The following is a 21,820-nucleotide window of genomic DNA, read 5'->3' as shown; positions in this document are numbered from 1 at the left end:
CAAAGAAAAGAACTGATCAAAACTCCAGAAAAAGAACTAAACAAAATGGAGATAAGCAATCTATCAGATACAGAGTCCAAAACACTGGTTATAAGGATGTTCAAGGAACTTAATGAGGACCTCAGCAGCATAAAAAAGAGTCAGTCAGAAATGAAGGATGCACTAATTTAAATAAAGAACAATTTATAGGGAAACAACAGGAGATTGGATGAAGCTGAGAATCAAATCAATAATTTGGAACATAAGGAACCAGAAAACAACCAATCAGAACAACAAGAAGAAAAAAGAATTAAAAGAACAACAACAAAAAACTCCCCAAGGATAGTGTAAGAAACCTCTGGGACAACTTCAAGAGATTCAACACTTTCATCATAGGAGTGCCAGCAGGAGAAGAGAAAGAGCAAGAAATTGGAAATCTATTTGAAAAAATAGTGAAAGAAAACTTCCCTAATTTGGTGAAGGAAATAGACATGTAAGTCCAGGAAGCACAGAGTCCCAAACAAGATGGTTGCAAAGAGGCGCACACCAAGACACATCATAATTAAAATGCTAAAGGTTAAAGGTAAAGAGAGAATCTCAAAAGCAGCAAGGAAAAAGCAGTTAGTTACCTACAGGGGAGTTCTTGTAAGACTGTCAGCTGATTTTCAAAAGAAATTTTGCAGGCTAGAAGGGATTAGCAAGAAATATTCAGTCATGAAAAGCAGGCACCTACAGTCAAGATTGCTCTACCAGCAAAGCTATCATTTAGAATCAAAAGGCAGATAAAGAGCTTCCCAGACAAGAAAAAACTAAAGGAGTTCTCACCAAACCATTTTTATATGAAATGTTAAAGGGAATTATTTAAGAAAAACAAGAAAGATCAAAACTATGAATAGTAAAATGGCAAACATATATATCTATCAACAATTGAATCTAAAAAACAAACTAAGCAAACAAGACAAACAGACAGATTCATGGATATGGCAAAGCATTTTGATGGTTTCCAAATGGAAGGGCTTGTGGGGGAATGGGTGAAGAAGTGAGGGAATTAAGAAGTATAAATAGGTAGTTAGAGAATAGCCATGGGATGCAAAGTACAGTACAGGAAATGGAGTAGCCAAAGAAGTTATACTCGTGACCCACAGACATGGACAATGGTGGGGGGATGTAGGGCAGGGGTCCTGGATGGTTGGCAAAGGGGGAAAATTGGGACAATTGTAATAGCATAATCAATAAAATATAATTTAAAAAATAAAATAATTTTAATAGTTGGGCTCAACGGAGTCACCAGCAATGGCACGGGAGTGAATATTAATAGGGACTAAAAATTAAAGCTAAAATACCTTCAGCAGTCTATATACCTGTGTATTTCCCAAACCTGTGCCTTTCTGAACCACTCACAGCAAGGATAGTTAAACATGTTGGCTGCCTTCACCTTAAATCTGTACCACATTGCTGAGTATGGAGGAAAAAAGACCCTTAAAATTGAGGGGTTTCAAATCTCTGTTTAACTTTTTGGGGAAAAGCCTTCACCACATGTTCCATTTCTCTATTTTTACATTCTCTAAATAGGCACTTGAATTGTTCTTGTGCTGTTCAGATAAAACCAGGGATATTTGCTTAACCTCTTCTTAATGGATGGGTGTGTATGTGTCCTGTACTTACCTCTCTTCTTTTGATGCATGTTTGGTTAGGTTTGGGGGGCTGAGGGGAGGGGGAAGAACAACTTCAGGCTTGTCAGTGAACAACTCCTTATGCCCTTTACCTCCTGAAACACACTAACTTCCCCGCTGCCTCCTCCTCCACTCCAGGAATTTATCTGGAGCTGTGGTATAATGAGGTCCTCAAATTCTACCTCTCCAAGTTATCATATTATTTACCATGAGATAGTTTTAGCCAAAAAAAGTTTACATTGCAAAAAAAAATTCATTTTCTTAAGAGACTGAAGTACTTACTACATACAATACATATAATCTTATAAAGTTACTACCTAAAGTTACATGTAGTGTATGTAACTATATAAACGCATATATAAAAATATACATCCTTTGTACTTCTACAAAATAATAACATATTATACTGTATGAAAGTATATTCATATTCATGTTTCATTTACTAAACATGGAAGAGCTCTCAGCTTTGACACTAAGATTATCTGTTACATGTAAGCATGTATTGGCCTAGGATACAGGATGAACAAAGCCTGGTCCCTGCTTTCTGGGTGCAATGTAGCTGGAGCTACTGGAAGACACTCGGGAAGAGGAATGGGGGGTTCCAACTCTGCCCAGGGGACTAGAAAAAGGCTTCCAGGAAAAGGTATCATTTTGAACTAAGCCTTAATGAACTGAATTAATGGTCAAATGGTCTGTCACATCCACACCTGCTCTAAGAATGTAACATTGTGCTGAATTTGACCTGCTGTGTGGTGTGAGTGTAGCCCCTGTGCCCTCAGAGAGATTCCTGTCGCAGAAATTAAAGACCTGGGAAAGCCACTAATTGAAAGCCCTTTATTTAAACAAATAGAAGAGCTACTTAGTGGGTTTCTTCTGATGAACTATGTAATAGGGTGAACACTCCAAGTACATAAGCACTATTGTTAATGCCTTCAAACCCCACCAAAAAGGCCGCTATCTTCAGCTCTGGGTAAATTCATGATAAGTCTCTGGGGTCAGTTTGCAGGCAACTTGTCTGAAGCTAGCTGGGCCTTCCCTGATGCAGTGAAGACTAAGCCCTCCGGTTTGAAGTTATGTCTGCGAAAGGTCACAGACTAGAAACTTTGTACTTTAACTTAAACATCTGACATGCACAGATGAGAAACATTTTTCATGAGCAACTCATGTCTATTTTGTTTTAACACATACTCAAATTAGGATTTAATAAACCTCTCAGCAAACTGCTGCAGTGTATTACATTACATTGAACTGCTAAGAAGTTAGGGAGACTACCAATTGTTTTAAATCACTAGATAGGAAGATTTGATTTACTGCCCTCCCCCTAACCCAAATGGATGCTGGTATTTAATATATTTTTAAATTTTAATTTAAGATTAAAAAAATCTTTAGGTCTTTATTAACAAAATAAGGTAACAGGTGAGCATATATTAGTTCCACTATTACTATGTTTAAGATTCTTTTTATACTTTCTAGCTCTGTACTCTTACAGAAAGAGAAATTCTAAATATACAAACGGAGCTAATGGCAGTTATCACCTCCCAACCCTAGATACGGCTGTCACCACTGTGTTACCTCCAGACACACGTGTGCACTGACTAGGAGCAGAAACCAAATACCTTTTTAGACGCTGCTCCACGAATCTGAACTGGGTCCCTATCAGCTCTCTGTCTGTGACCACAGACCGACAGTTCCTAACCCTATCAGTCTACGACCCTTTTCTCATGTCCAGTATTTTGCAGCTCTCCCTTTACCATGCTGGCATTAAATTCCTAGAAAATATAATATTTATATACATAATTTCAAAAAGGTCAGTGTCGTGTTCAAACTGTACGTAAAGGAGAAATAAAAGGAAAGCAACTTATAATAAAATATAGCATCAGAATGTAAAAATTCAGGCACAGTCCACTAGAAGACATAATAAAATAGTCAGATGCTTATCTCCACAGTCCTCCTTCTGCATCCATGGGGGACAGGTTCCAGGACTCCCACGGTCACCAAAACCCGAGGATTCTCAAGTCCCCTATATAAAGTGGTGTAATATTTGCATATAATCTACACACATTCTCCTGAATCCTTCAAGTCATTTCTAGACTACTCATAATACTTAATACAGTAATGGGAATACTATGTAAATAGTTGTTATAAGTATTGTTTAGGGAACAATGATAAGAAAACCGAAGTCTGTATGTGTTCAGTACAGATGCAACCATGTCAGGCCTAACTACATAATATACACCAGCAACAATGTAACTTTTAAAACTATTGTTGATCTGCAGTGGGTTGAATCCAGCAATGCAGGGCCTGCGGATATGGAAGGCTGACTGTCCTTGAGCATCACGGTGACTGCATCTATTCCAAATGCAGACTAATTCAGTTGTGTGGTCACTGGTGTGAGGATTATATGAATGTGAAATATCTCTCAGCCAAGTTCAGAGAAAAATAAAATCAAACTTTCCTCATTGTATCTATAGTTACATTCCTGGAAAGTTCAGTATATATTAAAATTGTGAGGGAAAGTATTTTGTGTATGTACATAAAACAGAGTTTGGTTTTAGGCTCTGATCATTCTAAGCTGGTCTTTCCCCTATGGAGGGCATCAGAAAATGTAGGGGGCAATTTTCCACTATGCATGACTACTTTGTGCATAGCTAACAAGATCAGGAGGATACACCAGGAGTGAACACGTCCCCCAACCCTAGGCTTACATGACCTAAACCTCTCCTCAATTTCCAAAACTCCCTCTAGGGGGGGCTACTGCTCTTAATGAGAACCACTGTTGCGGAAGACGCAATTTGGTGGATGGGTAGTGTCCCATGAGTGTGTAAACCAGAATCTCTGCCTTCTTCTGTCTCATAATCCAAGAGTTTTGCATATAGGAAAAGTTGAGTTTACAGCGAAAAAAAAATTAGGAATTCAAACTGCTTTGGATGAAACTGCGAATACTGAAAAGGGTTCAAAAAATTCTACAGGTCACTCACACTAAAAAAAACATAAACATTTAATATGCTTGGGTGACAGAGGATGCTTGTCAACTTTTTCAGAATCCCAGGGGTTAGGGGAAGGTCTGTAGGAGGGAGGGTAGGTGACAAGAACGGAGACAAAGATAACTGGAGAAACTTTTCTCTACGGCAAAAAAGGTTTAAGGGTTTATTTATTACTTGGCATGAGACAGACTTGTTTCAGTCCCCTATCTGTCACTTACAAACTATGGACAATTCATTTTATCTCAGTTCTTCACATGCAAATATGGGGAAAATAATGGTATTTCATACCATCGTTACAATGATTCAGGGGACAGATATGTAAAGTGCTAGGAAATAGTAAAATTCACTTGATGTTGGCTGTCATTATTTTTTAAGTTTCAAATGCCATTTACATCTAGAGTATTTCTGTTGAGATATATTTGAGATTTGGAATAAAAATGGTTACTAGATATAAAAAGCAGAGTAAAATTCTGTGCTATTTTTAGGATATTCTCTGTCTTAATTTTCTCTTTTAAATTATACTACAAACAGAATAAATCTAAATAACTTCCTTATAAGAAAACAAAACAAAACAAAAAAGCAGTGACTTTAAAAATCCCTGAATGGTTATAAACAAGGGCAATATCTATAAAATGTTTCAGAACAAAAAACTTTGCATTTCAAATTAAAGAAAGGGAAAGTCTTGCTTAACCAGTGTAACTTGAAATCACAAACATGTGTATTTCAGCTGAAACTCCTAGGTTTTAGTGGTTTTCTACATATTCAGTCCTCAATATGTGCCCCTCCTTTATGTCACAAAGGGCATTTTACACAGGATCTCAAGCAAACTGGCTTCATAACCGTACTTGAGAAATAAACAGAGTGTGACAGAAAACTAAGTGTCGTGGCAAAATTTAATATACAATCTGTTTTTGTTTTTTTCTGAGGGCCAATCAACTGCCAAAATCCACACAGTAAAGGGCAGTAGACAATGAGAGATCTGTGTGAGCGAACACAGAGCACACCTCTTTGGGGCAGAAATCTAAGCCAAATGTAGGGAGACTTTTGAGCATCTGAAGTTGTATAAAGACCCCTGGCAGAGGAATTAAATCAGTATCTGTGGAATGAATATATGAAAATGAGAGTTCTTGGGCAAAAAAAAGCATGAGAAAGAAATCCTCCCTTATACATTAAACACAAAGAAAAGTTGATAGTACACTAATCTGTCGTTGTCATCATTGTCATCACCTCAACATAACATCTGTCCTCTTGGGAAAATTTTAAGCATACAATACAGTATCATTATCTATAGGCACTATGCTATACAGCAGATATCTAAGACATATTCATCTTGTGTAATGAAAACTTTGTACTCTTTGACAAATACTCCACTAATCTTTCAAATCACTAATGCCAGTATTGATTTATGAGTAATATAAGACTTGGAAGAATTGTTCTTTCCTTAGCATACATTTCTCATGAGATTTTAAATCAATACAATCTTTTTGGAAGGCAATTTGGTCACATGTATGAAATAACATAAAACTGCTTAAGACCCAGTAATTTACTTTTATGAAAATGTATCCCTAATAGCAGCAGATGTCTCCCTAACAATAGCTCTTATGTAGCACTGATTATGTGCTAAAAACCCAAGGTCAAACTGCCTACAAAGTAGAGAATCTAGAATTTGAACTTGGACGCTATGGTTCCAAAGCTTGTGCCTTGACAACTTTTGCTCTCTTAGCTACAAAGATGTTGACTATGGCATTGTTTATAAGAGGGAAAGTTTAGAAGCAAATTAAATGTCCATCAGCGGGGTATGGGTTTAATAAACAATAGTACATCCATTGATAGGACATAAAGCAATCATTAAAAATCAAATTTTCACCTTGGTTGGTGTGGTACAGTGGACTGAGTGCTGGCTTGCAAACCAAAGGGTCGCTGGTTCGATTCCCAGTGAGGGCACATGCCTGGGTTGCAGGCCAGGTCCCCAGTGGGGAGCATGTAAGAGGCAACCACACCATGTCTCTCTCCCCCTCTTTCTAAAAAAATAAAATAAAATCTTAAAAAAATATCAAATTTTCTAACTAAAATGTTTGCATGGACAAACAAGATATTTGGCACACTGGGAGGGGGAAGGCACCTGTTTCCTTTGGATGGTGAGATTTTCTTTTTCTTTTTTTGGTATTTTCCAAATTTTCTAAATGAACTTGAATTCTTTTTGTACCCAGGAAAATATTACTAATAAATGTCTCCCTAGATCAACATAGCCCATCAAAATAAATGAGTCACATATATAATTTAAAGTGTCCTAGTAACCAAAACCACATTAATAAAGATAAAAAGAAACAGATGAAATTAATTTTAAGTATTTTTTATTTAACCTATATATTACAATATCATTTCAAGATGTAATCAATATAAAATACTAATGGAGACTTTTTTTTTTCCTATTAAGTCTTCCAAGCCACTTTAGGACATCTCAGTTTGGTCTAGCCGCATTTCAGCTGCTCACTGACCAAGGGGCTAATGGGTTCTGTAACGGACAACACTTCCGTGGCCCAAACCATGAATCTGAAACCCTCCACTAACAACCTCGATCTCCATGTAACCAGCTACATCTATGTCAAGCTGCTTTTCTTTAACTTCATTTTTATTATTCACTCTCTTACATGTGTCCCCATTTTCCCCCTCTTTGCCCACCTCCACCCAGCGCCCCCCCCCCCAGGTGACACACACAGGTGTCTGTGTCTATGGGTTGTGCCTGCATGTTTTTTGAGTAATCCCTCGCCTTCTTTCATCCAGGCCTTCCTTCCCCTGCCCTCTGTCAGTCTGTTCCATGTATCCACGCCTCTGTTTCTATTTTGTTCATCAGTTTATTTTGTTCATTACATTCCACATATAGGTGAAAACATAAGGTATTTGTCTTTCTCTCACTGGCTTATTTCACTTGGCATAATAATCTCCAGGTCCATTCAAGCTACTTCTTCAAAGAGAAAAGAGATGTGCTTGGGAGATAGGTGAATCTGAGTTCGAAACCTCCCTCTAACACTTGTCAGCTGTGTGATTTTCAGCAAGTTAAATTCTCTGTGCCATATTTGACATCTTCAATAAATGAGAAAAATGTCTACTTTGAGTTGTTGAGATTGAAATAATGTATTAAAATACCTAATACATGGAAAACACTTGATAACAGAGATTTTTATTATCTACCCCTTGCCCTTTCCAAGCTTCCTTAATTGGATAAAGTAAAGGTTCTAAGGCAAGATACAATTCTTAAAACAGAGATGGTAGGAATTCTCATTTGTAATGGTGCTAGAACTAATTTTGGAGGGTATGAAAAGCCGAGCAGGGTAAATCCACAATAAATACATTTGTATTTTATTTACTTTTAAAATTATATTTTATTGATTATGCTATTAAAGTTGTACTCACTTTTCCCCTCTGCCCCCCTCCACCCTGCAACCTCCACTCCTTCAGGTAATACCCCCACCATTGTTCATGTCCATGGGTCACTCGTGTAAGTTCTTTGGCTGCTCCATTTCCTATACTGTACTTTACATCCCCATGGCTATTCTCTAATTACCTATTTGTACTTCTTAGGGCACCGCTTCACTAATTCCCCCACACCTCCCTCTCATCTGGTAAACATCAAAATGCTTCACCATATCCATGATTCTGTCTCCATTCTTCTTTACTTAGTTTGTTCTTTAGATTCAATTGTTGATAGATACATAATTTTGCCATTTTACTATTCATAGTTTTGATCTACTTTTTCTTAAATAAGTCCCTTTAACATTTCATATAATAATGGTTTGGTGACAATGAACTCCTTTAGTTTTTACTTTCCTGCGAAGCTCTTCATCAGCCCTTCGATTCTAAATGGTAGCTTTGCTGGGTGAGCAATCTTGGCTGCAGGCCCCTGCTTTTCATGACTTTGTATATTTCTTGCCAGTCCCTTCTAGCCTGTAAAGTTTCTTTTGAGAAATCAGCACAGGCCTATGGAAACTCTTCTGTAGGTACCTAACTGCTTTTCTCTTGCTGTTTAACCTTTGGCATTTTAATTATGGTATGTCTTCATGTGGGCTTCTTTGGGTCCATCTTGTTTGGGACTCTCTGCTTCCTGGACTTGCATGTCTATTTCCTTCACCAAATTAGGGAAGTTGTGTTCCATTATTTTTTCAAATAGATTTCCCATCTATTCTCTTTTTCAAAGAGATTACTTGCTATTTCTCTTCTCCTTCTCTTGGCCCTATGATGTGAATGTTGGAAAACTTGAAGTTGTCCCCACGGCTGCTTATACTATCCTCATTTTTTTTTTTATTTTTTTTTCTTCTTGTTGTTCTGATTGGTTGTTTTTTTGCTTCCTTATGTTCCAGATCGTTGATTTGATTCTCGGCTTCATCTACTCTACTGTTGTTTCCCTATAAATTGTTCTTTATTTCAATCAGTGTCTCCTTCATTTCTGACTAGATCTTTTTTATTCTGCTGAGGTCCTCACTAAGTTCCATGAGCATCCTTATAACCAGTGTTTTGAACTCTGCATCTGATAGATTGCTTATCTCCATTTTGTTTAGTTCTTTTTCTAGAGTTTTGATCAGTTCTTTCAATTAGGTCATGTTTCTTTGTCTCCTCATCTTGGCAGTCTCCCTGTGTTTGTTTCTATGTACTAGGTATAGCTGCTTTGACTCATATCTTGGTGGTGTGGCCCAATGTAGTAAGTGTCCTGTACAGTCCAGTGGCACATCCTCTCCTATCGCTCAAGCTGGTGTGCCCTTTGTGTGGGCTGAGTACATCCTCCTCTTATAGTTGAGCCATGACTGCTGTTGGCAGGTCAGTGGAAGGGATTTACCCAGGCCAGTCAGCTGCAAGGACTGGCTGTGACCACTTACCAACCTCCATCCTCTGTGGAGGCTCAGTTGTGCAGGGACAGGGTGGTGGTGCTTTGATGTGGTCCATAGTTGTCCACTGGGTGTGCAGGCTCTGGGGTTTCCTGAGTGGTACAGGCCAAAGTCAGCCCCCACCTGTGTTTTTGTCCAGGTCCACCTTGCCTGGGCTATAAAACAATCTGAGATGGCTGTTACATGTGCTGGGCTTGGAGATTCCCAGGTGAAGCCAAGCTGTGAATCTAGGCTGGCTGCTGCTAGTGCCAGGCCTGGGGCTCACTGAAGCCACAGAGGATTTAGGAAGTTGTGAAACATGAGCCAAGACCAGCCATTCATATGGAAAAGCAGCTTGGGTGGGCCTCTAAGTTGAGTGGGACAGAGTCTCTGGGGATCTTCAGGATGGGGCAAACAGTGTGAGCCAGGTTGATGGAGTCCCAGATATGGCACCAGCCTATAGGCTCTGTGGCTCTGTTGAGGGGAGTGTTCAGAAAAGGGCCAATGGCCTCTGCTTGCCTCGACACCAGACACTTCAGTTTCTTCCTGTTTGCTACTGGGGCCTTTCAAGGTGCTTCCCTGCTGCTGGAGCTCAAAGGGAATGAGTCTGAGTAAGTCTGTGTGTGGATTCTTTAAGAGGAATGAACCACTTGGGACTCTAGAATTTTCTTCTCCAACTCAATCCCTACTGGTTGTTGGAGCCATAAGTTATCTTCCTGGCACTGGAACCCTGGGCTGGAGGGCCTGGTGTGGGGCTGGGACTCTTCGCTCCCTAGATACCCCTCCCAGGTTTTTATCCACCACAGGTAGGTGAGAGATCAGCCTGTTCCATGTCTGCATCCCTCCTACCAATACATTTATATTTTAAAGCAGACTGCTGAATGTAGAGAATAAATGGCACACATCTTTGCTTGCTTCACAAGGTATTCGCTCAGCAAATATTCAATCTATCAAACAGATACAAATTACTGAATACGTTCCAGGCACCCTGCTATTCAAAAGGGGTTAGAAATTTCAAAAAAGGAGAGGAAGGGGCAGAAGCTTCCTTAACAGAGGAAGGGACCAATGAACACTGTACTTGTACTGATTTTTCTCAACTCACTTGTCAGGTGTTTTGTTTGTTTGTTTGTTTGTTTGAGTTGCTTCTCTTGTTTCACATAGATTTTCTTTACTATGTTATTTGGTAGTGCAGTTTCTCCAAAAAACTGACTGAAATATGGTCAGTCTACAGGTCTACTATTTCTGAAACCTAGGTGAAAGGTATACATGCACTTAACTTTTCTGTGGTTTTCAAACAGTTCAAATAAAAGACTGAACGAAATCACCAAATATAATAAAAGGTACTTATCATGACATACACTGATGGTTTTATAGCATCAGTATAAAAAAAGATCATCAGAATCTATACAGATGTCTTAAAGAGGTGAATGACTTAAGAAAATTCAGATAATCAAGAGGATAAAATACTATATAGCAACCAATTCACATCTGCAGACTTTGTCAGTTGATGAAAATATGTCTTAAAATAATGAGAATTGAATAAAAAGTAGAATGGAATCCATTATTACAACAGTGAAAAAATATGAAATATGCATGTACAAAAATTTAAAATGTATTTGGCAAGGTAGGAATATTACTCTCCCTTCTGGGTAGGTTGCCCAGAGTCATAACAAAAAGAAAATAAATACCATGTATGATAAGTCTTATTTGCTGAGCAAACTTATCTTACAGCAGAGCAGCTATGTTTAACCTTTTTTATCTCATGGCACACATAAACTAACTACTAAAATTCAGCGGCACACCAAAACATATGTTATATTTTGATTCATTCTCACCAATGGTTATTGTTGTGTTGGCTGTTTTTTTGGCGGGGGGGGGTTGACAATAAGGGAAAAGAGATTGGTACTCCTGCTCTAGAGGGCAGGCTGGCCGGGAACATTGCCTGCCTGGTGAAGAGTGCCTGCCTACGAAGGAGCTCTGTCTTTCAGTGCTCGTACTAACATGCAGGCATAGTAGCAACGGACTCCCAGCTACTAGTGTGTATTGGAACCTACCACTTGGAACCTAATAGCAGATTTGGGACTTTTCTTAATCTGAGTAATTATTCAGAACATACTCAGCGCACACATTTGACCACTGGTGTCATATCACTTTTACATGATAGCTCCTCAGTGCTCTAACTGCAGGAGTGCATACAGAGTGAAAAAGGTTAAGCCCGCTGCTGTGCTCTGATAGCACACAGGATAGATCAAAATAGTTGGTTCACATTAAGAGAGTCCCCAGCTTTCTTTCACAAGCACTCTGTGCTTGCAGAAATAAAAAATTACCAAATCTAGTACTTAATTTCGTACTTAAAATTAACAACATCCTCCTCATCTTGTGGTTTGAATGATGACTGAACAATAACTCAAGCTAGTTGTGTTCTATATTTCCTTTATTAATATAATTAGCATTCTTAGATCTTTTAAAATTGCTCCTCTCTAATCTCAGGTGGAAGTGATTTCAAAAGGTTGAATACATATTCTGATTCAAGATATGATTTCTCATACATGCAACCTCTATAATTTTAGATTATAGAGCAGTGCAGATTAGTTCTGGCACCATCTCTTCGGCAATGTTGTTTAAAAATGAAGGTACCATCACGCAGGTAAGCCCAGGATTTTTATTTTGCATTGCACATAAGTAAATGTGCATTCTTCTAATATAGAAACCTTGACCTTAATTTGGGGTGGAAGAGTAAGAATATGGTAATGAAGAGACTCTCAATTGGCTGAAAAGCTCAGAGCTAACATCCAGGTAGGGTTTAAAGATACAAGAAGTTGAGATCCAAACTACATAAACTTGACAAGACTTTTGATTTAAGCACTGGTCATCTCTTTGCAGGTACCAATACAATTAAAGAGGATTAAGAAGTAGCATCTGCTAAAATTATCTGCCTTGCCCCAGTGTCCAAGCCTCAAAGTGGTGACCTGAGTGCCAAACCTGGTTATAAAACTTACCATTGAGGTGATCTTGGGCAAAATACTTAATATCTTTAGGATTCAACATCCCCATCTATAAAAATGATAACTACTTAATATAAAGTTGTATATTTATACTTAACATCTAGTTTCTAAATTAAATCAATAAAGCAAATGATTAATGTGAAAATACTAGAAGCAGTAGCAATCATTCTTAATGTATATTTATTATCCAGCAATTGTCTTACTCAAATGAGTAATTTTAAAAAACAACCCTTAACAGTATCAGAACCATATATTTTTGCAAAACTTGAAGTATTTCGGGTAATTATACATGACAAGGAAATCTCATCAATAGAATTGCACTATTTTAGTTCAAAAGAAACCTTTAGACAAGATACTAACAGTCTGAATCATATTTAAAGAACTCAACAAAAAGGGAAACCTGAGATGGACAAACAGACTGACTTCCCAGGCAGAGGCTTATCTAGAAAAAGAACGAAAATACACATTCCAGGCAACTGCTGTTTGCAAGATCCAAAAGACAGAGCACCATTCATTAACTCCTAGGACTCAATGACATCGAATGACAGCAGAGGCATTTAGTACAACTCAGGTCCTCCTGTTACTACTCCCCTGACAAAATAAAGCAACACAATACACAAAAGCAGAAAACAACCAACAAGCAAGGCATCGGTGTACCCGCTTGGAGCTCCTCTGAGTAGCTTCATAGAGAGGGGACACGAAGCTAAGGTATATTTAATGAATGAAAGCAAGGTTTGGAAAAGTGCACGAGACGGACCCTACCTTTCACAGATTTCCCAATACTGTGTAAGTGAGTGATAGAAGTGTAGTTTTGGGCAACATTCTTCAAAAATTCTTCCATCTCTTCCTGGTGGTGGTAGCTGAAATCCAGCGCAGCTACCAAAGGCAGCAGCAGCCCTAGCCAGAGGCAGGCGAAGTCCATGTTCTGGAGGTGAATAAAAATGATAATAAAGCTGAGACCAGACAAGGAACAGGGCGGGGTGCGGGGGGTGGGGGTGGTTGATATGGGCGTTACTAGATCCGCCACTGACACTCTAGTGTCAGATCTCCTGACACTACCGTTTCCTGCTTCCTAAGGAGGTAAAAGTTGGGAGCAACACCTTCGGGAGTTAGTGCGAACGGGACAGGAGCAGCCCGGGGTGCCTTCCATCTCGCCCCCACCCCTTCCTTCCCTCCCGGAGTCTCGGCTGCTGTTCGCTCCCGGCAGCTGCGGCAGCTGCACCCGACCGCGCGCGCCCTCAACCTCACCCCGGCACAGGCGCGCACCTTCACCCGCCTGCGGCCCCGGGGCGGGCCAGTCATAATAGCCCGGCAAGGGGGCGGGCGCTCCCGGGACCCGCCCCGGCGTCCTGACTGACGTCCCTGCGGCCCATTCAGGCGCCCCAGGGTTCCTGCTAGGCGGGGCCGAGACGGACAGGGCCGGACTCATCTGCCTTCTTCGCACGTGGGAGACCCGGCGCTCGCGCCGCGCTGGGTTGCGGGGGTGCGCTGGGATGTGCGGACCAGCAGTAGCTTTAGTCTTTGCTGGGTTTGAAGTGTGTCCTCCGCTCCAAGACAACTCGGGCCGCCCTGCCGAGGGTCTCCAGCTGCTACAAATTTGGAGATGATTAAAGTTCGGCGGGCTTCCCACGCCGGGCGTTGCGGGCCCGCGCCCCTCCGGCTCACCTAGAGCCCGAGGCGCCCCGCGAGCTCGCGGTACTGGAGGTCCGGCACCGGCTTTTAAGTCTCTCTGCGGTCTCTGCAGTAGGAGTCGCTTGGACCGCGCCCCCAGCCGCGCCAGGCCCCTCAGCCTGTTCTGCAGTCGCGTGGGATTTAAGAAAGAAGAATGCATGTGTGTAAAAGTTTTAAAGTCGTCAAATGGGGAGTCCAGGAAAATTTTCCACAAATATATGTGGTGTAGGAGATTTGAGTAAATCAGAGTTAAATTTAAAACTGCAAATCACACATTAGGAAGCAGAGTCACTATTTGTAAATTCAGTGCTTCCCCCACTAACACTTCCTAGGTCAGTTTCCGTTATCTCTTCCTAAAATGCTTCCTTCTGAACGGATTGGGTGGTCTGTGTTTACACTGGGGGGAACACGGGCTTCACCAAAACCTGAGGCAGTTTGTGGTGCCAGCAGAGACCTCACACACCTGTCACGCATTACCTGTCAGGGTGACGAGGGACTCGTGCCAAGGTCCTGTGACTGTAAAAAGTTTGAAAACCACTGACTTGCAATAACATTCCTCTTCAACAGATTAAAAGTTGTGCCAGGGCCCCACTCCAGATGAATTGAACGAGATTTCATTGAGGCCCAGGAAAGATACTTTTTTTTTTTTTTTGTATCCAAAATGTGTTTATTGGGATGGTTCCCCCACTCATCTTGATTCAGGGTACTTTTAGTGCTGCTTCCTTCTGAAGGAGCATCCTTCTGTCAGCCTTGCTTTTCCTCCCTGACAGAGGACAGTGGAGCAGCCCACACACAAAACTACCTTTTGTGCATGGCTAAAGACGGTGGTGATTTTATAGCATCCTGGGCATTTCACATCCATGAAGTAGGAATTGGGGCTCTGCACCAGGCGCTTCTTGTGTTTCCTCTTCTCCTCTTCTGGAGAGGGATGAAGGAGATCCTTTGCTAGAGGCCTGTTGTCATGGGGAGGTGGTCACCGCCAGAAAGGAAAGATACTTTTTTAAAGTGCCTTGAGTGAGTTGAATGTGCCCTCAAGGGTTTGCCTGCGGCCTCTTTTTGTTTCACACGGACACTGTTGGAGAACTGAGCTCTGAGGAATCCTGAGGCTGCCTGTGATTCCCAGGCAGCAGAACAGCGAGTTTTAGGAACTAAGACTATAGTGCCGCATGCCCTGGTTCATTGTGTGAGGTGTTTCTTAAAGAAATAATCTAGTTTAATTGGAAAGAATTTTCTAATAGTTGTAAAATTTTAATATGATATTGTTGGATTTTTTAAATCCTCACTGGAGGATATGTTTATTTTGTTGTATTTTTTAAGTAGATTTTATTGATGCTATTACAGTTGTCCCATTTTTGCCCCTTTATTCCCCTCTGCCCTGCACCCCCTCTCACCAGCATCCCCCCCACCTTAGTTCATGTACATGGGTGGTACAGATAAGTTCTTTGGCTTCACATTTCCTATATTAGTCTTGACCTCCCCCTGTCTATTTTGTACCTACCATTTATGCTTCTTATTCCCTGGACCTTTCCCCCATTCTCTCCCCCACCCCTCTCCTCTGATAACCCTCCGTGTGATCTGCATTCTGTTTATTGATTTTAGAGAGAGAGAAACATTGCTGTGAGTGAGAAATACTGATTGATTGTCTCCCATATGTGCCCTGACTGACCAGGTATTAAACCTGAAACCTAGATATATATCCTGACCAGGAATCAAACCTGCAACCTTTTGGTGTGCGGGAGGATGCTCCAACCAGCTGAGCCACCAGGCCAGGGTGATATTGTTGGGTTTTTGTGTGGATTTTTTTAAAGGTATGCAGCAGTTACTATGCTAAATGTGACTTCTGGGTGGCTCACAAAGAGATTCTCCTTACATCGTGTTCACTGAGCCCTAAAGAAGCAGGTAAGGGGCTGGAGGACATTAGTTAGATTTAGGCAAATTCGCAGTAAGGAGTGGGAAGGGGAACTGACTAGGAGCAAAGTGAAGGATTGCCGATTTGACTTTAGAAATCAAACATTTGTTATAAAAGCAGTGGCAGTTCTATGGTTTCCTTTAGTGCTTCTGTGGCTGAATACTAGAGGTTTTATCAATGCAGGAATGGAGATTGCTAGGGTTGTTGTTCCAGAAAGGCAAAGGGGCAAGGTATGGTTCAAATTACCGCCCTTGGAGTTCACACCAGGTTGGAAGGGAAGCAAATTCAGGAGAGTCAACTGGAGAATGGAGGTAGGCAGTGTAGAAGATTGAAGGCTGAAGATCTAGAACCTAAAAAAAGTGTGGTCCAGGGTCAGCATCAGCATCACTTGGGAGCTTGTTGGAAATGCAGACTCTTTGTCTTCTGTAAAATGGGGATAATCATTGATAATTTGGGGTTTATGGTTGTAGGGATCTTATAGGGTTGCATACGATGTTTTTTTTTTTTCTTTTCGTATTAGTTGAGAACATTCGCCTTTTCACTTAAAGGAAGCACTTAACCGCTTCCCTTTGGTATGTCCGCATTGCCAGCATCACTGCTCTTGTGCTTTGGGGCTGTTATTATTAAGTGAAATAAGGATTACTTGAACACAAGTACTGAGATACCGAAACAGTTGATCTGATAAGCTAGGATGCTACTGAATGACTAATGGACACAGTGGACAAAGGGATTATTCATGTCCCGGGTGGGACAGAGCAGGACAGTGCTAGACTACTCAGAATGGCATGCGATTTAAAACTTATGAATTGTTTATTTCAGGAATTCCCCTTATAATATTTTCAGACCATGGTTGATTGCAAGTAAGCGACCCTGCTGAAAGTGAAACTATCGATGAGGGGGAATGCTGTAGTTGATAACTTACGAGTTCATTGAACCATTTCCTTTTCAATGATCCTTTTGAAACAGCCTAAATCATGTCCATTCGATATTACTTCCACAAGATAAAATTATAAATATACTCAGGACCTGAAACAAATTATTTTGTCTCCTCATGATTGATTGATTTAGTCAGTCTATCAATAATTATTAAACATCCAATAACATGGTGAGCACTATAAATCCCATGGTGGAAAGGAGAAACAGCCTTTATTTTAATAGAGTTCTCATGCTTTGGGGGAAGACTCAGATGAACAACCACTCAACTACCATTCTGATGTGTGTTACCAAAGGAAATTGCAGGACACTGACTGAGGGTGCTAACTGGGTTGGGGTGGGCCCGAGCAGAGGTCAGAGAAAGCTTCTTGAAGATGTGTCTGTTTAAGGTGAAACCTGAAGGAGGAAGACATGGAGGGCCTAGGCAGAGAGAATAGGAAGCTTTATTTCACATTCTCATATAGGTTTTATTACATTCCTGCACACACATAAGAAACAATGTTGAGATAATAAGTAGTTTCATTTTTTAAATAGATGTGTGCTGTCACGTGTTCTACCCATTTCCAGCATCCCTACATTCCAAATAACTCTGCCAGCTGTTCCCCACCTGAAGAGGCTCTGAACAACTGAGTTCTACAGGATGGGGGTGGTTCTTCCACCACCAAGCAGTACTAGGATACCAGTCTGTTCTGGAGGTGTCCAGCGGGTCCCCGCAGGCTCCCGTTGTCCACGCTGTGTCCATCTTTCCTCCCTGACTACCTACCCTGCAGATCGCAGCCCCAGTACCAGATGCAGAATCAATAGCCTTATACAGACCATTTAACTAGCTCCAAGAATTGCTGGTTAAAGTTTCGGTTCTTAAAACAAATCCCTTATCCGTATCATTCCCAGTGGTTCTGCTTCTCTGATTGAACTTCAACTGGCACAGGGAATTAAAGACTCAAGGCAATTTTAGGGCCGTGTTTTAGCAAGCAAATACATTTTTTTCATAGGAAGAGGAAAAGGAAGATGGGCAGAAATAAAGGAGTCAGACACCATGAGTTATATAATGTGCCAACAAAGGCCACAGGGAGACCATGTGAGGACAGAGAGGAAGCTGGAGTCCCATGAGTGGGTATTTGCTGAGCTGGACCTTTGCCTTGTGTCCCCTGGGCCTCTGTACCCCCCATTTCTACAGCATGTGTGTGTGGGGGGGTGTTATTTGACAGGCCAGAAGACCTTCATACCCAAGTGATAAAGAAGGTGTATCTTCTTGAAATGTCAGTCTTACTTAAAGATTTTAGGTGGAGGGTGAGTCTATCTTATTTTTAAGATGTATCCAACAGTATATTGTGGAACAGCATGCAAATATCACTTTGTTTTTCTTTAGTATAAAATACGAGCCTTCAAAGAAATGCCACAATTGAGGAGAGCTATTTACTGCTCTTTCCTCAGACCAAGGTTAGTGAGTCCAAGGTCCCTCTATTCTGACATACCTGGAAAAAGAAAACATTTGACCAGAAACTGGTCAGGAAGCACGAGTTTACGGCCCAGTGAGAGTCAGGCATGAGCTGGCTTTTCCCTGAAGGCTGGTTCTTGCCAGCTCCCACCTCCAGGACTTACCACGTGATGTGTAGGCCCAGTGCAAAGTGAGGATGTGAGGTCCCGTGGTCAAACATTATCGGGAATTTCAAAACAGTGAGATTAAACCTAGGTGCAGTCCCTGCACCCTGAAGTTGGCTCTGCCCACTTCTCCCCCATCTTTCAAACACACATCTGGGATGTTTCTGAGGCGGAGCACCAGAGGGGAGAGAGAGACTTTCCCGCAGTTTGTCCTATTTATAATCTTTTCACACTTCCCAGAGTCTTCGCCTTCTCCAAATGGTTGGGAAGAGGACAGACAGGACGGGGTTCTATCTTGTCAATCAGCCCTCCAGGTGACCTTGGTGTTGGCCGGTTTCCCATGAAAGTAGTCAGGAAGCAAAACCGTGTGCTTTCTAACTGCATACACCTGCTCTGTGCTTGCGGTGGGTCAGAAGAACACGAGGTGTGAGCTCTGCTGCCTGTGTTATACCTTGGTCTATTTGCCTCATGCTGGCTGAGGTTGGATGGCTGATTTTCTTCATTTAAAATTTACAGGTGACCTAACCAAAACTGCTATTTCTCAGAGATAAGGTCAGGCAGGGGAGGGAGGTATTAGCTACAGAAAACAGCTTTCTCTGCGAGTTGTCACGGTGGGACCCAGTGCAGAGCATTGATGCCCATCCCCCCTGCAGAATATTTGGCCCAATTCTAGACAGCAAACTCAAAGCAGCACACTTCACCGGACCGGGCGGTAAAGAGCCTCCTTCAGCATGTGTATACCTTCTTTCTTTCTCTCTCTCTCTCTCTCTCTTTCTCTTTAAAGGGTTTTCTTTGGTGGTTGAAAATCTTAAAGAAACATTTCTTTCTTGTTTCCATGTTTGGAATAGCTTTCCTTCAACTCCACCTGCTAAAATTCCATCTAGCCTTCAAGGCCTATTTCAGAAGCCACAGTTTTTCAAGAATCTTTTCTGACAATCCTAGTTCTATATTCCTTTATATGTTTCCTACTTATTTTGTAATGTATCTTAAGATGTTTGTTCAATAAATATTTATTGGACACCTGCCTACTACATGTCAGATACACTAACCTTTCCCTATTTTGAACTCATCCATGTATTCAGAAATATTGACGTGGGCACTGCTCTGGTCGGACGTCTGTGCCCTCACCAAAAAGTCCCATGTTGAAACCTAATGCCAAAGGTGATGGCACTAAGAGCTGGGGCCTTTGCGAAGCACTTAGGTCATGAGGATGGAGCCCCTATGAATGGGATTAGTGCCATTATGAAAGAGACCACACGGAGCTCCCGTGCCCACGTGGAGACACAACAAGAAGATGGCTGGGTGTGAACCAGAAGCCTCACCAAACACCTGACCTGCGGGCATCGTGTCCCTGGGCCCCCCAGCCTCCAGAAGTGAGAGGAACAAATTTCTGTGGTTTATACGCCACCCAGTCCGTGGTCACCTGAATGGACTAAGACAAGTTAGTGCCTTCCTTCTACATCTGGGCACTAGGTGACAGGGGCAGCCTGAAGACTCAGTCCCTGCGCCTTTGGTGGGGGCAGCCTGGCAGCGGAGGCCGTTTTGTTAGCGTTCTGAAGTCAGGGGCTGCTTGTCATTCACCTTTGTGTCCCCTCAGCAGCCAGTGCAGCCCCTCTTCTTTACTATCTGTTCCCTAAAAACAATTGCTGGGTGAAATGGAACACAATACAATTTCAGTAGCACCTTGTGACAAGTGAAATAAAAGTCTGTCACAATTGTAGACAAAGTTTTATTAGCTGTGGGGTTTGTTATACTATGAATGCCTTAACCATGGAAGTCAGCACGGTGTGTTTACGGTGGCTTCCTTAGCATTACCACATAGAAATTCATCAGGCATGAGTTATTCCCAGGCAGGATTTTTATGTTTGTTAGACTTTTTACAGTTGTTTTTATTGGGTTTTTTTTCTTCATGATGTCTTGGAGAGCTACCCCATAAAGTTATCAATGCTGGTTATTTAGGAGCTCCTTCAGGCATTTCAGGATTTATGAGCTATGTAGGCAGCAACGAAGACTTAACCACATTTTGTTGTTGTGTGTTTTCTGTGTGCCACGTAGTTTAGAAAAAAAATTAAAAACCTTTGAGAACATCGTGCATTCCTACACCAGCGCAGCTTTGGGTGTCTTAAAGAGTACAGCATATATTTCTTCAAAGTCCTAACTCCATCCCCATCACTCTGAAACTGCCCCATCAAGGTCGCCAAAGGCCTCCAATGGCTGCCCACCAGTCTGCATCTTATGCAGCTTCCCATCAGCATCCTGCACAGTTAAAAACACTTTCCCCTCAAAATGCTGCCCTTTCTTGGCTTCTGACACACACAGTCCACACTTTTATCCTTTTCAATGGCTCTTTTGCTGACTTCTCTGCTTACCCTTTAAGTGGTGGCATTCTTGACTCCTCATCCTCTCCATTCACCCTCCCCCTTTCCATAATCTCATCCTACCCCAGGGCCTTAACTCCCACCTACATACCAACAGCTCCCCAATTTACATTTCTCCCCCTGGCCTCTCCTCTGTGCTCCACACCTACATATCTAAGTGCCCACTCGACAATTCTACTTAGATGTATATAGATATCTCAATCTCAACATCTAAAAACTGTAAGTCATGATTTCCCCCTGAGAACCTGTCTCATCAAACTTTCCACCCTTCCATCTTTTCTTTTTTATAAAAATTATGTTTTTATTTCCACCAGATGACATTTTTTTTCCCATTGCTTTTTAGAGAGAGAGAAAGGTTAAGAGAGAAACTTTGATGGGAGAGAGAAGCATCAACGGGTTGCCTCCCGATCATGCCCAGACCGGGGATAGTATGTGTCCGGACTGGGGGTAGAACCCGCAACCCTTTAGTGACAGGATGACACCCCAACCATCTGAGCCAATCCTGCCAGGGCAATCCCCTCCCAGCTTTTCCAGCTCAGGAAATGACACTACCATATATTCCATTACTCAAGCCAAAAGCCAAAAGCCAAAAGTCATCCTTGACTCCTCTCTTTCTTTTCCTCCCCACCATGTAGAATACATCAGTAAATTCTATTGACTCCCTTCTCCAAGATACATCCTGACTGTCTGTGCTGACACCTCCACTGGTGCCATCCCGGCCGAAGCACCTGCATCTCAGTCCCTACCACCCTCCTTGATTCCTGTCTGGCATCTGCAGATAGTCTAGTTACAATTCAAATGCCAGAGGGTTGTTTTAAAACATAAGC

At 41.6% G+C, this 21,820-nt stretch overlaps 2 protein-coding genes across 3 annotated transcripts in view; both read right to left on the bottom strand.

Moving 5' to 3' along the window:
* CPM (carboxypeptidase M) overlaps positions 1-13,785 on the bottom strand; it is a 73,895-nt gene extending 60,110 nt beyond the window's left edge. The window contains exons 1-2 of one of the 2 annotated variants that reach the window (XM_024576188.4): positions 13,749-13,785; positions 13,263-13,425 (exon numbers count right to left, since the gene is read on the bottom strand). In XM_024576188.4, coding sequence (XP_024431956.2) covers positions 13,263-13,422 — 160 coding nt within the window. In that variant the 5' untranslated portion in view covers positions 13,423-13,425; positions 13,749-13,785. Of the gene's footprint in view, positions 1-13,262; positions 13,426-13,600; positions 13,728-13,748 lie in introns of those variants that run through there. The other variant, XM_045184638.3, reaches the window with a different exon arrangement.
* Positions 13,786-14,821: 1,036 nt separating this feature from the next.
* On the bottom strand, positions 14,822-15,094 carry LOC112318989 (small ribosomal subunit protein eS27-like). Its single transcript, XM_024576214.4, has one exon. It carries the CDS (start codon positions 15,031-15,033, stop codon positions 14,881-14,883), a length of 153 nt encoding a protein of 50 aa, XP_024431982.3. The 5' UTR covers positions 15,034-15,094; the 3' UTR covers positions 14,822-14,880.
* Positions 15,095-21,820: the final 6,726 nt, after the last annotated feature.

The sequence above is a fragment of the Desmodus rotundus genome, chromosome 3, assembly GCF_022682495.2.
Source record: "Desmodus rotundus isolate HL8 chromosome 3, HLdesRot8A.1, whole genome shotgun sequence".
Lineage (NCBI taxonomy): Eukaryota > Metazoa > Chordata > Mammalia > Chiroptera > Phyllostomidae > Desmodus > Desmodus rotundus.
Note: the sequence above shows the minus strand (reverse complement) of the source record. Positions and strands in the feature narration are given on the sequence as shown.

Excerpts from the sequence above, each read along its gene's own strand:
- LOC112318989 (XM_024576214.4), bottom strand. The coding sequence starts at position 15,033 with ATGGATGTGAAATGCCCAGGATGCTATAAAATCACCACCGTCTTTAGC.